The following is a 19,666-nucleotide window of genomic DNA, read 5'->3' on the forward strand; positions in this document are numbered from 1 at the left end:
TTAGTCACTATCCGACTAGTAAATAATGACATATATACCTCCTCTCTATCTTAGAACTTTTTAGTGCCCCAATCATCTTCTTCACAAGGTGTTTTTGTTTTGTTTGTATTAACAAACCCTAACCGTGGGTTTATCATGAAACCCTAACAGATTAACACATTTTTCAGTATTTTATAACATGCTTTAACTTTGATCACAAACAACAAACAATGTAAAAGATACCACCATCACTATAAATAATAAATCAAAATATTAATCAAACTTATACAAAGTCCCCTTATTTTATTAGTCATGTTTTAATTATTTGTTTTAGTTTTCTTAATAAAAAATATATATAACAAAGATCTCACTCACATTATTACAACTCTCCCTCTCCCTATATCGCTGATTAAACCCTCACTTTTGCACGCACGCTCCCTCCCAACCTTGAATTTCAAGTTCGTTCACTGCTCTCTCTCTCTCTCTCTCTCTGATGGCGACAGCGCGTGAAGAGAACCGTTACGAAGGCGGTGGAGGCTATGGCAAGTTCCGAAAAAGACCTCTCCGGAAAACACAACCGACGCCGTACGATCGGCCGCCGACAGCCCTCAGAAACCCTAACCAAAACAACGGCTGGCTCTCGAAGCTCATTGATCCCGCTCAGAGGTTCATCACTTATAGCGCTCACAAACTCTTCTCCTCCGTTTTCCGCAAACGCCTTCCTCCACCACCTCCTTTAGGTTTCTCTTTGCTCCTTTTTATAATTTAAAAATATACAAATCATTAATTTATCCAATTGATGGAGACTATTTAAGGCGGTGTGAATTGTCTGTGTTGCTGTTAGGTTATTGTTATGCGGTTGTTAACTAATCGAAATTTAGTTCACGAATTGTTGAATGTTTTTAGTTTCTGAATCTGAATGGTATATGAGATTTTTTTTTGTGGTGCTTACTGACTTGTGTAATTCATTGCATTGTATTTCTGCATATTTTCCTGGTAGGGCTTGAGGGGACTGTAAATGTAACTGCACTGTTAAGTTTAACTTGATGCGTTGGCTAGGTTAATGAGGATGATGATAGACCTTTGTCTTTTTTATTGGAATGTTAGGATTGAGCACGAGATACGAGTCTGTCTATTGTCTATAAGAAAGGGTTGCTTTTGCGAGAGAAGTGCGTGTGCGTTTATCAAACTGGACTGCATCGCTGAACACACTTCAATTGGATTCAGCTTGTAGGTTTAATAACACGATCTGAATGGTTTAGATGTAGAGAACATGATAAGAATAGTATAATTTGTACACTTTAATCAGTGTGGATGAAAATGGGGAACAATGGCTTGGCTATGAAAATTTTCTGTGAGCTCTCTTTGGCCCTTATATATTTTTGTAAATTGTCATGGGTATATGCTTGGTAACTTGTTAGTTGTAACTTCTGTGTTTTTTGAGTTTTTTCTTCCTATTTGCTTTGTTCGTGATACTTCTCAATATTGAAGCAATCACTTGATTCTATGTTTATCCTCTGTGATTTTTTTTGGCACAGAAACAGTACAAGAAGCAACTGACAAACGCCAGAAAGCAGCTACCTTTGTAAGTATGCTTGCTTCTGATATATATTTATTGTTTGCTTTTCTTTAGGAGTCATTCCACAGATGTGCCTGGCTTATATTCTATTTTATATTAGATTGTATTTATTGTTTGCTTTTCTTTAGGAGTCATTCCACAGATGTGCCTGGCTTATATTCCATTTTATATTAGATTATGTATTATTGTGTACCTGGCTTATATTCCATTTTATATTAGATTGTGTATTATTGTGTGTTTTCATAAAAAAACTACTAATAATATTTTGGTCACCCCTTTGTTTAATCACAGTTTAATGGAATTTGCAGTTTATGCATGTTGTTAGTCCGTGTGTTTTTCAACTTTATTCTCTCAGATATGATTTTATCTTTTGTTAGTTAAGGACTCTAATAACTTGTCAATGCCATGAGTTCTTGTGGCATGTTCAACAACCGATGGTGATTGCATGTACTTCTACATTGAATAGAAACTCGCGCTTAAGATTACTGGACATTACATTATTTATAGGGGGGTTGTTAGATTTTTTCCTGAAAAAGGCTGCTTAAAACTGTGATGATATGTACTTAATTACAACATGTTTTGCAAAGAATCAAGTTTTCATGGAACAATTTAGTTGTGTTGATTAGTTGTATTACAGTGTTTTGAAATATGTTGTAGCACATTTGGTTGAGTATTTTATTTTATTTTAAGTCATCTGAGTGGCAAAGTAATTAGAAAGTGTTTATGTTTGGAATTGGAATAACTAAGTTTGTACTAGAAATCTGCCAATAAATTATTGCTTAATGCTTGGCACATGAAAATATAAGCAAGCTTGGTAGCATATTTTCTTAAACTGCCATAGCCTATTTGTGATGGATGGCGTTTTCTGGCATATTTTTGGCTTTTCGTCATGGTCAGCCATCAGCCGTCGATAACACTAAGCATGAAGTTTTAATAGTCACTAGCATTTGTGAGGTATATAAAATATGATTTGTGTACGGTGAAGTGCAATATTTTGATTTTTGAAATAAACTCCTCAAAATAATCAGATTTTGCTCTTGTGGTGCTTTAAAATTACAAAAGCCCTAATTTTTTTTGAAAATTTGAAGATTGGAATGCATGATAGTTGCCTAATAGCTAGTAATAAAGCTTCTCTTTCACTTCGTCTCTACTCACCAAACACTATATAATTAAAAAATAATTTTATCAATGGGCCATGTTTATATGGCAGATAATTGGCTGGCCGTAAAGATCCACCATCTGTTATTGATGACAGTGTGTTCGAGAGCATTATTCATCATTGGTTGTGGACTGGTCACTATTATTATTGATATGAGCATGGATGCTCTAAGCATGTGGAAAGGAGGTATTTTCAGATCTTGTTTAAGAGATCGATAGCACATGTGCCCTTCCTCTCTAGGAAATGACTTGGACTCTTGTACTATAGATAATGGGTATCCTTCAAGCAAACTCTCAAAACTTGATCAATGAGAACTTGGGCTGGATCCGAAGATTTTTCCTTTGATATACGGAGCCATCCATGCTCAAATTTGTCACTGCATATTATTGTCTAATTTTAATTATCTATCTTAATGATGATTCTTCAAGTTTGTTGGTTGCATCATTGATGGTTCCTGTTATTGTTGTTTTATGAGGAACAGGTTGCGAATGGGTCGTCTGGCAAGCAACAAGGATTAGTTGGTGAAAGTAGTGATCAAACTAACTTATCGGATCGAGTTTGTTTATCTGAACTTGAGAAACTGTTTAAGCAGAAGACTTTCACGAGGTATGTTTGGTATGAAGTGCATGTGGCATAATTGATTTTGGTGTTTGGGTTGTGTGATAAAATGTATTTACTTTTTTGCAAACTGATTTTGAATAATCTTATTTGCATTGATTTCTTGGATTTGTTATTTCTCTATAAACTTGAAGACAAACACAAATGCAAACACATTGGACATATTTGGTTAGAAGTTAGAAGAGCCAATCTTTATTGTCCAATCATATGTGAATAATTAAGATTATTTTACTTGATCCCAAATTTCCTATACTATATTATTGTTAGGATTTACTTCCTCCCATGGAAGACCATGGATGTCCTTTGTTGCATGTTGTGATGTCATATAGTGAATTATAGGATTTATCAGTGGTTTATGCAGATAATCATGTGATTTTCAATTAATTTCTTATAGTGATGTGCATTTACTTGATTTTTCTTTATTGAATGAAATTCAATTTTAGCTGGTTTGTACTGTCTTGTGTCAATGAAATAATTTTGGTTTGTTTGTATATTTGTTTGTTTATTTATATATAAATAAAAGAGAAGGTTTCCATTGGGTTGGTTGCTGCTGATAATTGACAACATTTTTTTGAATCTCAATGACATTCATTGGTGAACAATAGTGCAATCCTTCTTTTTGATACAATCCGATGCCATTGTTTGATCCATGTACTTGAGTCCACTTGGTGGGTTATGCTTGATGGATATGTAATTCACACTTCGTTTCTAATTTATTGAAGCTTATTTCTTGTTAAATTTGCAATCTGTTTCTTCTATTTTTCATGTCTCTTTTGTAATAGCTTCTTGTTGATTTTAAACATCAGAAGTGTTTATTTTTCAACAGATCAGAGACTGATCACTTGATAGAGCTTATGCGCTCAAGGTCTGTAGATACAACTGTTGGGGAAGAAGGGAAGATGGCAGAAGTGGTTCCATTAGAATCAATGTTGCATCATAACCAAAAGGAAGAGCATCCCCAAACTCCTGCACTAGAAAATAGAATTGAAAACCATCTTCTTTCAACCCCACACGCCACTTCCAGTGTAGGGCAATTTTCTTCATACCTACCTATTTTTTATGGTATTGAAATTAATACCCTATCATGATCTATTTGACACGTACAAACATATACTGTGTATAGATTCCTGTTGAAGATGTTGCTTCACCTGCACAACTAGCGAAGGCTTACATGGAGAGTAGGCCTTCCAAGGTATCCCCATCAGTGTTAAGCTTGCGAAGTCCTACCGGGGAGGATTCAACTCTACTAAAAGGCCACTTCGCACAAAAATCCCCTGTTATGTCAATTGTGCCAAGGGCTACTAACCATGCCAGGGTTTATGAAAATGGTTTTTTGACCCCAAGATCTCGTGGAAGATCAGCAATATATACTATGGCTCAAACACCTTATCCTAAAGTATACCCTGCCTCCACACTCAAGGTTTGCCATTTACTGAAAATATTTTGGATCGCGATGTTTCTAAAGTTGAAACTAATATCTTATTTCTCTAACTTTACAGGGTGCTGGGGTTGGTGTTGAAGATGGGCCGTCATCTTCAACTCAGCATGCACTTAGTAATGGTATACTCTCTGGAACTAAACAAGGGGTATGATTACTGTTGATTATTTAATCTCTACTTTTATAATATTTAAGAGTTTCTTTAAGGGATATGTAACTGATTTCCTCTTGCAGGGATTGAAGCGTAGAAGTTCTGTATTAGGTAATGACATAGGATCTTTTGGTCGTATACGCCGAATCCGCCACAAGTCTAATCTTATATCCTCTAAAGGATTGACCTTGACTCACTCAGACAGCCCTCTATCTATTACTAGTCGTGGGGTTGGTAGTAATACCGCTCAGCAACCTTCATCTTTCATGCAGAAGCCTATTCTGTCGGATGAAGTTAATTACAGTCATAGCAAATCGCCACCGGAAAATGTAGGTGACACCATGCCTAGCAGCAACTTTCCTCCTTTACCATCCAAATCTAGTGAGATGGCCTCAAAAATACTGCAGCAACTTGATAATATGGTTTCTCCCAAAGAAAAATCATCAGTACTAAGGCTGCCAAATGTGAATGATAAATCTCCAACAAAGTTGTCATCTTCCATGTTACGAGGACAAGCTCTTCGAAGCATGGAGACAGTAGATTCTTCAAAATTATTGGATAATGTAAAGGATAATAAATTAGACGGCACTCTTAAAAGTTTGTCGGCTAGTTCTCAAAAGTTGACATCAAAGATAAATAAGGTGGCAAATGGTCTGAAGCATGTTTCACCGAATGGTGGATTAACTCCTGAAGTAACTGGTTCAGACTCTACTGTCCCAAATAACCAAGTCATATCTATTGGAAAGTCTGAAGATTCTTCTGACCCTCCCTCAAAAACTTGGGCATTCCGTATGAGTGCACATGAGGTAGATTATACTTAATTGTTATCAAGTTAATGGTCTGCTGTAGTTATCTTTAAGTGTTTATGTTATGAGTCTTTATGACTACTGTGTATAGTTTGTTTGCTTTCTTGTTTTTAATGAAAACGTGTTTCCATTTCCAAAAGTTCATGTTTCTTCAAACTAAGAAAAACCATACAAAATCTGTCATTGCTTTTCTTGGAACTTAAAATTGTAACTTCTGAGCCCTTGACCATGTTTATGTTGATTTTTTTTTACTTCCATTTTGTTATCTCATAGTGATGATTGGAGCAGTTGCCTAGCATAAAGTTGACCATATTTACACCTTTGAATTTGGTTCCCGATAGTATAAAGTGATGAGTTTTCAACTGAGACATTTTTTATTATCTTAAACCGTAATTATTGACTGTTATTTTTCTTTCCCTCTTTCTCTCAAAGGATTATCTAGAGTTGGATGATGAGGCCTATCCTAATGAAGCAGTCTCTCCTTTTTCTACATCCGAGAAAGAAACAAAAGGCTCTACGGTTGCGGCTGACAAAACAGTCTCTGCTATTGAAAAACCTGTACAGAAGATGCCACCAGGTTCATCTGTACTGACGCCGTCCAAAAGTTTTACAGCAGCTGGTAAACCTAGTACTGCTGATGGGTCTATAGTAGCTAAGAAGGTTGACACACCGACTTCAATAACTTCATCTGTTGCCACTGATCCTACTGTTAAGCCAAGTATGGGTGAAGTTAAATCATCGACACTCACTATTTTAGGTTCCGACAAGTCCTCTTCACCAAATGAATCAGCTGCTAATCTTCCCCTGTTTAACTTTGGGAATAATTTTGTTCCTTCAACAGAGTCCACTAAAACAGGTCCAGTATTTGGTTTGGATAAAGCGGCTCCATCAAAGGAAACAAGTGCTGATGCTACCCCTGTTAAATTTGGTTTCAACAAAAATATTGACAGTGTTCCACAAGCATCATTTACTTTCTCTTCATCTGCTGGTAGTGAGTCTACTTTTTTCAAATTTGGTGGGGCTTCTGACTCAAAGCTGAGCTCAATCAGGTCAGTGTAATTGTGTTTTGTTCTGCCCGTTCTATTGACATTTTTGTTAGTGAAGAATTTGTCTCTGGACTAATAATCTCATTAGGAGCTTAGTAGTATATATTTTCTTTCAAGGTTAACCCTCTACCTTCATAGTATGAGTACGAGTTTAAGCAAATTTATCATGCTGTGTTGTATTATCTCTTCAACTTCGATTTTATTGTCTTGTTGGAAATGTGTTTTGAACTTATTTCATGTTTACAATCTGCTGATTTCTGGGATGTACTATTATCATTGGCAAATCATGGTACTTCAATTAAGCAAAGACTTTTTATAGTGGGATAATGCTTGATTGTTGTTGTATTCTAAATATTGCAATCACTATTTTGTATGTATCACATTTAGATTCTAAATAAAAACTTTTCATTTCATGCATTAGTGACAAACATTTACCCGTTAATGGTTTGTACAGTCAACTGTAATATTTATTTTTAGTAGTTTTCCTGACAAAGACTAACAAATCATATTTACTTCCGATTAAGGAATTTTTTTAATCAATACAGATGCAGTGATCATTACTTTGACTCATACATGCAGGTTCCAGACAAAAACTTTTCATTTTATGTGACAAATATTTGTTACATATAGTTAATAGAATAAGTTATAATTAGTTTATTATTATAACTTTACTCATTTATATAAAATTCAGTATACTGATTTTATTGTTTACATTTTTAAATATTAAATTATAATTTTTTGTGAAACTAAATTATTGGTATTTTAACGTCATTTTAAAATATTGGCCTCATATTTTTTTGAAAATGATTTAAAATAAAAATAAATCTTTAATTACAGATTAGTTGCTGCAGCTTTCCCCCATCCCCTTCACAGTAGTTTTTCTTCATTTTTATGTCTATTCTTACTCTTCGGATTTTGTAGTTATTTCCTATTCACTTTATACAGTTTGGCTTCGATTTTTGTCATGTGTATCATAATTGTAATTATAATTATATTGGTTTGATCTGATGCACAGTTCAATTGAAAGAGATATATCTGCATCTTAACATATATTATGTGAAGTGATACAATATTCAATACACTAACTACACCTTCATTTACAGCTCAATTACTGCTGCCGGTGTTGTTGATTCAGTGCCAAAAGTTCTTGAATCAAATAATGCTGATGTCAAGGCTAGTATAGTTTCTGAAGTCGCTGCTCAATCATCAGAACCATCTGCAGCATCTACGTCATTGTCAACATCACCCGCAAATATATTTACTTTTGGCAACAGTTCAAGTCAAAATAATGGATCTACTGCTTCAAGCCCTACATTGTCCTCCCCATTTCTACCTGTGGTTTCAAATAGTCTTACAAGTCAGAATATGTTCAGTAGCTCATCCCTTGCCACAAGCAGCAGCAGCATTATTAATGCCACTGCTACTTCCACCACTAGCATGACAACCAGCACCTCCTTTGTAAATGCGTTTAGCAATAGCAGTTCCTCTACCTCAGTGATGGCGTCTTTATCTCCAACAACTTCCCTTTTCAAATTTGGATCCACCCCTTTACCATCAACAAGTTTACCTGTTTCATCTTCTCGCTCAGAACCCGTGGAAACCAAGGACGGACAAAACGCTGGAATTGGTAAAATTGAAAGCACCTCATTTGGAAGCTCTTCTGCTGCTGTTGGAAATGCCGGGAATGGCATTTTTGGGCTTAGTTCATTGGCAACATCTGCAAATAGCCAGTCCCAGACACAGGGTTCTATCTTTGGCACTGTAAGTGGGTCTACCATTGGTACTCTGGCACCTAGTGCTACTAGTGGGTTTGCAACTTCGACTCAGAGTCAGTCTGTGGCATTTGGTTCATCTACACCATCCCCGTTGTTTGGGTTGGCTGGAAGTTCATCACTCCCTTCTTCAAGTCCTGCAACAAATATTTTTAATTCTGGTATAACGGGTGGACAAAGCACCCCTGCTTCTTCTTTGGAAGCCAACCCTGTTAGCTCCAATAATGGCACAAATTCTACCTTGTTTGGGGTTCCTAGTTGGCAGCCCAGCAAATCGTCTCCGTTTGGCACCCCCTTTAGTTCATCATCATCGTCTTCATCTACCTCTGTGTTTTCCTTTGGAACATCCGCTCCATCTGTTGCTTCCATCAGCTCTCCCATGGTATTTGGATCATCTACAGGTGCATCAGGTTCTCAATTCTCATTCACTTCAGCTGCAGCCACTACCAATACGCAGCCTGCCTTTGGAAATTCTGCTCCCGTGTTCGCATTTGGTTCAGCTTCTGTTAACAATGATCAGATGAGCATGGAGGACAGTATGGCTGAGGACACAGTTCAAGCAACTCAACCCGCCACTCCTGTATTTGGTCAGCAACCAGCCCAAGCTCAATCAAATTTTGTATTTGGAGCACCAACTCCAACTGGAGCCAGCCCTTTCCAGTTTGGGGGTCAACAGAATATTGCTCCACAGAATCCGTCTCCATTTCAGGCTTCTGGCAGTCTAGAATTTAATGCGGGAGGGAGTTTCTCATTGGGCACTGGTGGTATTGATAAGTCTGGTAGAAAGCATATTAAAATTAAACACAGGCAGCGTAAGAAGTAAGACTGTTTATGGGAACAGTTATTAATGGCACCGCACTGCTATAGTCTGCTCGAGTAGTGCAACAAATAAATAAGCTCTAAAGGTGGGTGATTCCCTAATTTTGTTGTTGAGGTTGCACTCTGGACGAGTGCTATTGAAAGCAAATCAACTCGGACATGCTTGTCAGTCTCTTTTCTCTTGCTTGCTTCTCTTATAGAGGAATGCAAGGCATAACTTTGCACAATTTTGTAATATTATGATCTGATAGAACATTAGTTGTTGTAATTGTAATATCAAGATTTGGTCTGTTATGATGATCACAAAATCTCTGTTGTCTTTTACTTGTATCATAGCCCGAAATAGGCATGGATTTTATTTTGTCTTAACCGATGGTCCAATCATTTGCTATTAAGCTGATTACTGTTGATTTTTAGCTGGTAGGTCTTTTGTTTTAAAAACCAGACTGGCCGGTCGGACCAGGAATAGGACCTGTGTCCTGTCCCGTTGTTACAACTTAAAAAAAATATTCTTGAAACATTTTATTGTTATAATTTTTATAAAAAAGAAATATTTAAAAAAAAAGCACTAAATGAGAAATTAATTAAAGTAGCTTTTCATAAATTATTTTACTATTTCAGTATTTTGTTATGATTTCTTTAGATAATACTTTTTTGATAATTTTTGTATAATGCGATTTTAATTATTTTTCTTTGTATTTTTTTTACAACATCTAAAAATACATTATTTATAATGACTAATTTAACGCCGGTAAAAAAAGTACATTCGAGAATAAAATTGTATTTATAAATATAGAGGGTGTTGAACCATCATTTCTCCGATACTTTACTCGTAACATATAAAGGTAATAATAAATAATACACTCAAAGGGGTCACATTATTCAACATGAAAATATTATTTTTCATCATTTAAAATAAATAGCAGTGGAAATTTATTCATCCGTATTCTTTAAAAAGTTCATAAAAACAATTTCAATTATTCATAATATATTAAAACTCAAATAATTTTAAAAAATAAACATCAATAACACAATTCAATTTTCAGTGTTATAATATTTAAAACGACACTTAAATCTAAACAACAACGAAAACCACAATGCAAAGATGGTCACTAATGCCCTCCTCCAAAGCAATCAACCATTAAGGTTTCTCAGTTCCGATCTGAGTATTTACATCACAAATATGAAGATCACACATAACACAAAAAGGGGGTGATAATACATTCATATAAGCTAATGACACATAAACATTGATGATTAGTACAATCAAACATGAATACACACTCATAATATTCATCCACAAGAACATCATATACAAACAAATATTACTCATAATTCATAGACATTTAATATGCAAGAATGAATGCAAATGTACTCATCACATCACCTTAAATATGCATGTGCTATTAAAGATTTTGGAAGTCAGAGATATGTTACTGAACTGTCCACCTGTCACTGGACCGGAGTCATACTCGTCACTGAACCGAAGTTCTACCTATCTCCATTCTACCTGAAGCATGAATGCAAAATAAAACACAAAATATACATATCTACATTCATCATTATTACTCGTTACTGGTTTCTCTTAAACCTAAAACTCAACATAAAGTTGCCAATGTAAGACCATAACAAATGGATCCATGGAACATGATCAATCTCAACATAACTCGACACAATCATTATAATCATACAGTTCCTAAAATTACTCATCATTATCACATTCATATAACCAATAAGAGCATCACAACATCACAATTCAGCACATAACAACCATCAATTCATGATTACATAGTTATTCCATAATCATCTCATAAGATTTATCACAAGTAAAATAACTCTTCATATTTTCATGTATATGTTTTAAGCTATAAGGAATTACTATGAGGTAGCATTACACGTTAGTTGTCCAACGTTTCGAACAACGCCTCAAACAGAGTCATGAAACTCAAGTTACGCACAAAATAGAATTCCCCAATCAAAATTCAAAGGTCTGTTACGACCTTTCGTAGCACCCAACACGGCATGTAGTGGTTGGGCTAGCCTCCCCCCTCTTTTTTCCACTCCGGTATAAAAATCAGAGGGCTGCTACGACCCGCAACAACTTCCAGGTAGCATTTTTGTTCTTCGCGATTTTGTCTGATATCTCTTATTTTCGAATCTTGCATCAGACCCTAAACCTTAATTTTAGACATCTAATAGCCCTAAAATATATCATACATCAAGGTAGATGAAACATATGAAATCCATCCATTTTCAACATCAAAAACAACATTATCTGATCAATTGAACATGCTTTTCATCAACACATGCATCAACAATATTAACATTAACATCATCAAATCTCTCATGGAAATTTATCATGCAATTTTACATCAAATTAACACATATCATGTTTCACATCATCGAAATTAACAACACATCAATCAATTATGGAGGTTTTGCATAAATCTCACATAATTCATAAAACCCTCATCAATGGAGGACAAGGGAGGAAAGGGAAAAGATAGGGGTAAGATCCCCCTCTATCCTACAATAATAAGCACCCTTATCATGAAAAGTCTCTACCTCGATCACGCGATAAAGCTTCAACCTTGGGGGTTGGTTCTCTCTTACTTTCCTTTTTCTCAAAATTTTCACGTGCTGAGTTTTCCATTCCTCTCTTCTATTTAATAAAATAATTCTTGTTATTTTATTCCAAATAATTCTCTTAATCCCCTCATCTTCTCTATTTTCACATCCACCTCCCCATTTTTCCAAAACACTAAATTACTACCCCAAACTCAACTCCTCTTATATTTCTATTATTATAATTAATTAAATAATCAAATAAATAGTCATTTTACCCACCCTCATAAAAAAATGAAATCATTAAAATAATCAGGACGTTACAACTCTCCCCCACTTACAAAATTTTCGCCCTTGAAAATTTTCTAAAAGAAACAATTATGGATAAGCATATCTCATATGACTCTCCAGCCCCCGCATCAAGCTTCCTCCAACAGGCCCTCTCCACACCACCTTCAACAAGGAGAACATTTTATCCCATAAATTACTTCACTTCTCAATCCTTCATCTGCAAGGGTGATGTCTCAACAATCAAGTTCTCTCTCACTTGTAGATCATCCAATTGAATCACATGAGACATACCAGGAATGTAGTTCCGAAGCCGAGACACATGAAAAACATCACGAAGATTCGAAAGAGACAGTGGTAAGACAACTTTGTAGGCCATTCTCCTATTATCTGAAGAATCTGATAAGGACCAGTAAAATGAGACGTGAGTTTTCGAGACTTCAACGCCCAACCACCACTAGTCACCAAAGTGACCCTCAAGAAAACATGATCTCCCTCTTGGAGCTCAAGTGCCTTCCTTCACTTATAATGGTAGATCTTCTACATGCTATGAGAAACCTTCATCTTTTCCCGAATCATCTTGACCTTCTCAGTAGTTTGCTGAACAATCTCCGGTCCAAGCACAACGCTCTCACCTGATTCATACCAACACAAAGGAGTCATACACATCCTTCCATAAAAATATTCAAAAGATGCCATTCAAATACTAGAATGGTATCTGTTGTTATATATGAACTCAATCAATGACAAGTAGCTATCCCAATTACCTCGTTCCAAAACACAAGCTCTTAATAAATCTTCCAAATATTGGATAGTCCTTTCTATCCGACCGTGCATCTGCGGATGGTAAGCATAACTCAACCTCAACTTGGTTCCAAAGGCTTCTTGAAAAATTCCCCAGAACCTTGACGTGAACCTCAAATCTCTATCTGAAACAATGCTCGAAGGAATATTATGCAACTTCACAATCTCACTTATATAAACCTCTGCTAGCTTCTGCAATGGACAACTGATCTTTATCAGTATAAAACGCCCCAACATAGTCAGTCTATCTACAACAAACCAAATAGAATCAATTCTCTTCGATATCTTGGGAAAACCCACCACAAAATCCATAGAGATGCTATCCTACTTCCATTCAGGAGTACTCAAAGGTTGACCTTTGACTTCTGACAAGTCAAACAAGAATATACAAACTCGGCAATCTTCTTCTTCATACCTGGCCACCAAAAAATCTTCTTAAGATCTTGGTACATCTTCGTAACGCCTAGATGAATACTCAAACCACTTATGTGACCTTCCTAAATAATTCTCTTCTTAAGCTCAGACAAATCTGGAACACAAACTCTATCTCAGAATCTCATAACTCCATTCTAGTCAATTCTGAAATCCATTTCTTTTCCTTAATTAATCAGCACCAACAAGCCAATCAATCCCAAATCTGACTTCCGACCTTCTTTGATCTCTTCTAGAACATTGCTAGTCAATTTAAGTATACCCAACATCACACTCTGCGGCGTCATCTCACACACCAAGCTAAGATCTATGAATTTTCCAATCAAGTCCATTTCTCTAACCATCAATGCCAACATATGCAAGGACTTTCTACTCAAAGCATATGCTACCACATTAGCTTTACCCGGATGGTAACTCAATCCAAAATCGTTGTCCTTCAAAAATTCAAGCCTCCTACTCTGCCTCATATTTATTTCCTTATGATCAAACAAATACTTTAAACTCTTATGATCGCTGAAAACCTCAAACCTTGGACCATACGAATAATTCCTTCAAACCTTGTATGCATACATTTGATTGTATATGGTGTATGATTAATTGAGTTGTGTGTTGCTTGTATGTGAATATGCATAATTGTTGTTGTGGCGGTGGTAGTTCGAAGGGAGGACTACATAGTTGTATGTTATTTATGTTTTTATGTTGTTTATGGAACATTGCATGATTAATTGTCGTGATCATTATGTTTGCACAATGAGTTGATTAAATTGATGTGTTGTTTTAAATATAATTCTATTGAGATGAATTATTAGCATGCTTGTGTTGCACCATTGATTGATGGTGTTCATTTTATGATTTTGGTGTGATGTAATCTAGATAGGGGATTACTTGAGTTGTCAATGTATTTATGTTAGGATCAGAGAGGGGTCTTAATACACTGATTTAATGATATGATCATGCATCATAAGATTGTGTAAAGAGGAATGTATGCTAGTTCAGAGAGGGGACTAGTGGCTTGTCCCAAGCTCATAAGAGGAGGCTCATGGGTTCATAAGAGGGGACCTGGTTCCAGAGAGAACCGAATATTGAGTTGCATAAAGTTGTATAGTCGATTTGCATTATACAATGAATTATATCCATAATTATTGTGTTGTGATTGATTGATGAGTTGGTGTGAGAATGTACTTGATATACTGTAATTTGAGATTGTGTAGACTATGCTATGTGTGGATATCCTACCTTGCAATATATGTCGTTATTATTGTTTATGATTTCTCACCCCTTTTGTTTGAATGTTGCCTTTACATGGACATCATGCAGATACTCAAGTAGAGACACTACTGTGAGTGAAAGCTAGCTCCCAGAGCTATTTCCTCTAGTTTCTTTATTTTAGTTTTGGTTATGCTCTGATATGTAACACTGAGGAGTGATTTCTTTGTTTTATGTTGATATTTTTGAGAGATAATGTGTGCTCTCATATGTTTACGTCTTGGTGTGATAAGCATTTGGAGAAGAATTACGAGCCAATGCTTTTTAATTATGATATGAGATTTATTATGATATTTAAATTGGTCTGTTTTAATTGAGTATTTCTGCTGCAATGATACCCTAAGTGAAGGTGAACATACGATGACAAGTGTTGCATGTTTTATTTAAATTAAGTGTTACTTGATCAACATGTGTGTGTTTCGAGATGTGTAACAATCTATGTGTGAATATTGTGAAAAACTTTTGATCTCTGTAACAGACTTACGAGTCTCCCACTGTAACACCAAATCTACCTTAGACGGATCAAATGCTATACCACCATTGGAAATCACATGACCAAGGAAACTCACTTCATTTAACTAGAACTCACACTTGAATAACTTAGCATATAATTTCTTCTCTTTCAAAGTCTGCAATACAACTCGCAAATGTCCTGCATGCACTTCATAGGATTTAAAATACACCAAGACGTCATCTATGAAAACCACAACAAACTGATCTAGGTAAGGATGAAAAATTCTATTCATGTACTCCATGAACACATATGGTGTATTAGACACACTGAACGATATAACTGAGTACTCATAATGACCGTAACAAGTTATGAATGCAGTCTTAGGAATATCTTCTAATTTTACTCGAATATGATGATAACCCAATATTACTGAACACACAAGCGCCAACCAAATGATCCATAAGGTCATCAGTTCTTGGAAGAGGATACTTATTCTTCATCGTAACCTTATCAGCCGTCGGTAATTAACACATAACCTCATGCTACCATCTTTCTTCTTAACCAACAACACTGACGCTCCCCACAACGACACACTATGTATTACAAACTTCTTCTCTAGCAAATCTTCTAACTGAATCTTCATCTCACTTGACTCTGAATCATACATTATATATGGTGCCATCGACACAAGCCTAATACCAGGTACTAAATCTAAGATGAACTCAATTTATCGCTCTGATGACAAGTCACAAATATCCTCAGGAAAAACAATAGGAAACTCACACACCACATGTATATCACTAGCCACAACATCACTCTTCACTCTCAAAGAAGCGAACATCACGAGCACACGATCGTCCTCCTTAAAAGACATATCAACTTGACCGGCAGGCATGAATCTCAAATACGTACTCTCTTTGGGTTCGGGAAACAAAATAATCTTATAACCACTGTTGAAATCTAGTCAGTTCATCCCCAAAATCACATCGACTCGACTCAAAGGTAGACATATCAATTCAAATTCAAAGTCGTTACCATAAATGGTTAAAGGACAATTGGATTACACCAAAGAAGTAGTCACCGAACCATTAGCTGGGATATCAATGACCGTACCTCCAATAAAATATACTTTAAGATTCAACTTGTCGATACAATCAAGAGATATAAACGAATACGTCGCACTAATATCAAACATACCAATAAGAGAAACACCATTAATGAAACACATACCTCGAATCAAATTATCAGATTTACAGGTCTCCACGCCACTCAAACCAAATACCCTTCCATTAGCTTCCGCTTTCTTCGGCTTCTAACACTGGGTAATGATATGACTTGGTTCCTCACTGTTGAAAAAAGTCAAAACTGCACTCTTGTATTCAGCAACACGATGTCCCTGTTTTCCGCATTTGAAATAAGTTAGATTTGTGCTCTTGCACTCAGAAGCATGGTGAACCAACCTATCATAGTTGAAACATATCAGAGGAGTAGGAGATCCTACCCCACTTATTTCTTTCCCACCTACAACCTTCCATTGGAACTTCTACTTTCCTTTATCAGTTGGAGCACCAAAAGGTTTACCATGATACTGATTCCCACTTTTCTTCTCACTAGCGATCTTGTAGTAAGCAGATCTGACCCTACTATCTTCATCATAGATTCTACACTTATTTACCAATACTGAGAATCAACGAATCTCCTGATAACCAATAAACAACTTGATCTTAAGACATAAGACACTCTCAAACTTTATGCACTTCGACCCTTCAACTTCCAAACCATTATGTTGGGGACAAAATCTCACTAACTCTTCTAGCTTAGCCGCATAATTTGTAATAGTCATATTTTCTTGCTTCAACTCATGGAACTCAATCTCTTTCTTACTAAGAACGTCATCCAAATAATACTTCTCCATAAACTCTTTCTTGGAGTTCTCCCAAGTAATTGTAGTACCTTCAGCTTCCAACCTCTGGCGGGTGTTATCCCACCAATACCCAGCCTCTTCTGACAATGTATGTGTCCCAAACAACACTTTCTACTCATCCGTGCCACCCATAACGTGAAAGATCTTCTCAATCTTCTGAAGCCAACTCTGAGCACCCTCAGGATTATATCTCCCCTTAAAAGTAGGCGGATTGTTCCTCTGAAACTTTCCCAGTCCACTAATTTCATCATCACTACCATTTTAATTAGCCTACAGAGCTATATTCGCTTGCGCCATCATATTAACCATTGCTTCCAAAGCATCAACAATTGCTCGGTCGTTTCGGCTATCCATTTCTCTCTGCACAACCAGATCAAACAAGTTAACCAATTACAAACAATATAGCAAATAACTGTAAAGCACCGACAATGTTCACACACATGTCGTGCATAAGGGTACTAATTAGTCATAGCCTAGGCCGATGGACCAGCCTGCTGTGATACCAACTATGTAACACCATAATTTCTCCGACACTTTACTTGTAAAATATACATAAAATTAATAATAAATAATACACTCAGGGGTGTCAGATTACTCAACATAAAAACATCATCTCTCATCATTTAAAAATAGCAGCGAAAATCTACTTATCCATATTCAACATGCTTCAAAAATTCATAAAAACAACTTCAAATTTTCATAATATTTTAAAACTCAAATAACTCTAAAAAATAAACATCAATAACACAACCCAATTCCCAGTGTTATAATATTCAGGGTGACACTTGAAATATAAACAAAAATGAAAACCACAAGGCGAAGAAGGCCACTAATGCCCTCCTCCAAGACAACCAACCATTAAGGCTTCTCAGTTCTGACCTGAGTATCTGCATCACAAGGATTAAGACCACACAAAAAACATATAGGGGGTGATAATGCATTCATATAATTTAATGGCGCATAAACATTGAGGATAGTACAATCAAACATGAATATTCACTCATAATATTCATCCGTAACAACATTATACACAAGAAAATATCACCCATAATTCATAGAAATTCACATATGCAAGAATGAATTCAAATGTACACATCACCTCTCCTTCAAAATGCATATGGTACCAAAGTTTTTGGAAGTCAGAGATATATTACTAAATTGTCCATCCTTCACTAGACATAAGTCCTACTCGTCACTGGACCAAAGTCCTACCTATATCCGCAATAACCTTGAAAATGATAAGTAACAGTAAGGCAATTTTGTCAAACAAAATATTCATTAAAGTGTGAAAAATTGTTAGAGATAGAGGTATTAAGTTACTCATCAAACTCTTCAATGAAATTAAAAGGTCAAAAGAAATGTCGGATGAATGAAGAAGAAGCACTTTAATTCTAATCTATAAAAATAAAAAGGATATACAAAATTTTGTAAATTATAAAAGGGTTAAGCTTTTGAGTCATACAATGAAGTTATGAGAAAAAGTGATTGAACGAAGACTAAGAAAAGTGAATTAAGTCATTGAGAATAAATTTGATTTTATGACTGGAAGGTTGACCATAAAAGCGATATATCTACTGCGATGTGTGATGGCGCAGTGTCGGATGGACAAATCAGACTTGCACTTAATTTTTATTGATTTGGAGAAGGCATGTGATATAATGTCTAGATGGATTTTGTATAAAGTCCTAGAGAAGAAAGGGATAATGATTGCATATATTTGAGCTATCCAAGATATATGAAAGGGTATTAACTAGTATGCAGACACATATTGGATACACAAACGATTCTCAATTACACTTGTCAAGGTTCGTCCTAAGCCTCTACCTCTTTACCTTAAATTTGGATGTACTCAAGGAACACATCCAAAAGCTAACACCGAGATGCATGCTTTTTGCAAATGATATAATACTTGAAGAGTTGAAAGAGAATTTATATGAGAGGTTGAAGACTTGGAGAAGAGTTTTAGAGCACGCGATTTTTGCATAAGCAGAAGTAAGACGAAGTATATGAAATGTAAATTCAACAAAAGAATAAACATTTCTAACTTAGAGGTGAAAGTTTGAGACCATATCATCCCTCAAATCACATGGTTTAAATATATAGGATCCGTAGTACAAAATGATGGACAAATAGAAGGGGATGTAAACCATCGAATTCAAGCTGGATAGCTAAAATAGAGGAGGACTTTAGGGGTTTAATGTCACGCAAATGTACCACTCGAGTTAAAGGGAAAATTTTATCGGACTGCAGTAAGACATATGATGTTGTACGAGACAAAATATTTGACGATTAAGAATCAACACGAAAATAAAGGAAGTCTAACAAAGATGAGAATATTGTGTTGAATGTGTGGTAAAAGTAGACAAAATATGATTAGAAATGAAAATATTATAGAGTGTTAGAGGTAACACCTATACTAGAGAAAATGGTAAAAAATAGACTTGAGTGATTTTGACAAGTAGAGAGAAGAATGTAAATTTTATAATAAATAAAGTAGATCATATAGAGAGAAGTCAAACAACTAAAAAATGAATATCTAAAAATACTAGAGAGCTATTAAGAAAGT

The 19,666-nt window shown here is 35.6% G+C and overlaps 1 protein-coding gene across 2 annotated transcripts; it reads left to right on the plus strand.

The window, feature by feature from the left end:
* The first annotated feature begins 350 nt into the window (after positions 1–350).
* Positions 351–9,736, plus strand: LOC127090942 (nuclear pore complex protein NUP1). Of its 2 annotated transcripts, XM_051029417.1 has the most exons (9): positions 351–719; positions 1,518–1,564; positions 3,199–3,323; positions 4,162–4,360; positions 4,459–4,755; positions 4,835–4,921; positions 5,008–5,730; positions 6,163–6,779; positions 7,880–9,736. In XM_051029417.1, exons 1-9 carry the CDS (start codon positions 473–475, stop codon positions 9,369–9,371), a joined length of 3,834 nt encoding a protein of 1,277 aa, XP_050885374.1. In that variant the 5' UTR covers positions 351–472; the 3' UTR covers positions 9,372–9,736. The 2 variants fall into 2 exon arrangements, with proteins under 2 accessions (XP_050885374.1, XP_050885375.1); XM_051029418.1 differs by lacking the exons at positions 351–719; positions 1,518–1,564 and adding an exon at positions 2,782–2,991.
* Positions 9,737–19,666: the final 9,930 nt, after the last annotated feature.

Source organism: Lathyrus oleraceus, chromosome 6 (assembly GCF_024323335.1).
Source record: "Lathyrus oleraceus cultivar Zhongwan6 chromosome 6, CAAS_Psat_ZW6_1.0, whole genome shotgun sequence".
In the NCBI taxonomy this organism is placed as follows: Eukaryota; Viridiplantae; Streptophyta; class Magnoliopsida; order Fabales; family Fabaceae; genus Lathyrus; species Lathyrus oleraceus.

Bases quoted from the DNA above. Each gene is read 5' to 3' on its own strand.
- LOC127090942 (XM_051029417.1), top strand. From the start codon at position 473: ATGGCGACAGCGCGTGAAGAGAACCGTTACGAAGGCGGTGGAGGCTAT. The intron at 720-1,517 runs GTTTCTCTTTGC...TTTTTGGCACAG, and splicing joins TCCTCCACCACCTCCTTTAG to AAACAGTACAAGAAGCAACT. The intron at 1,565-3,198 runs GTAAGTATGCTT...TATGAGGAACAG, and splicing joins GCCAGAAAGCAGCTACCTTT to GTTGCGAATGGGTCGTCTGG.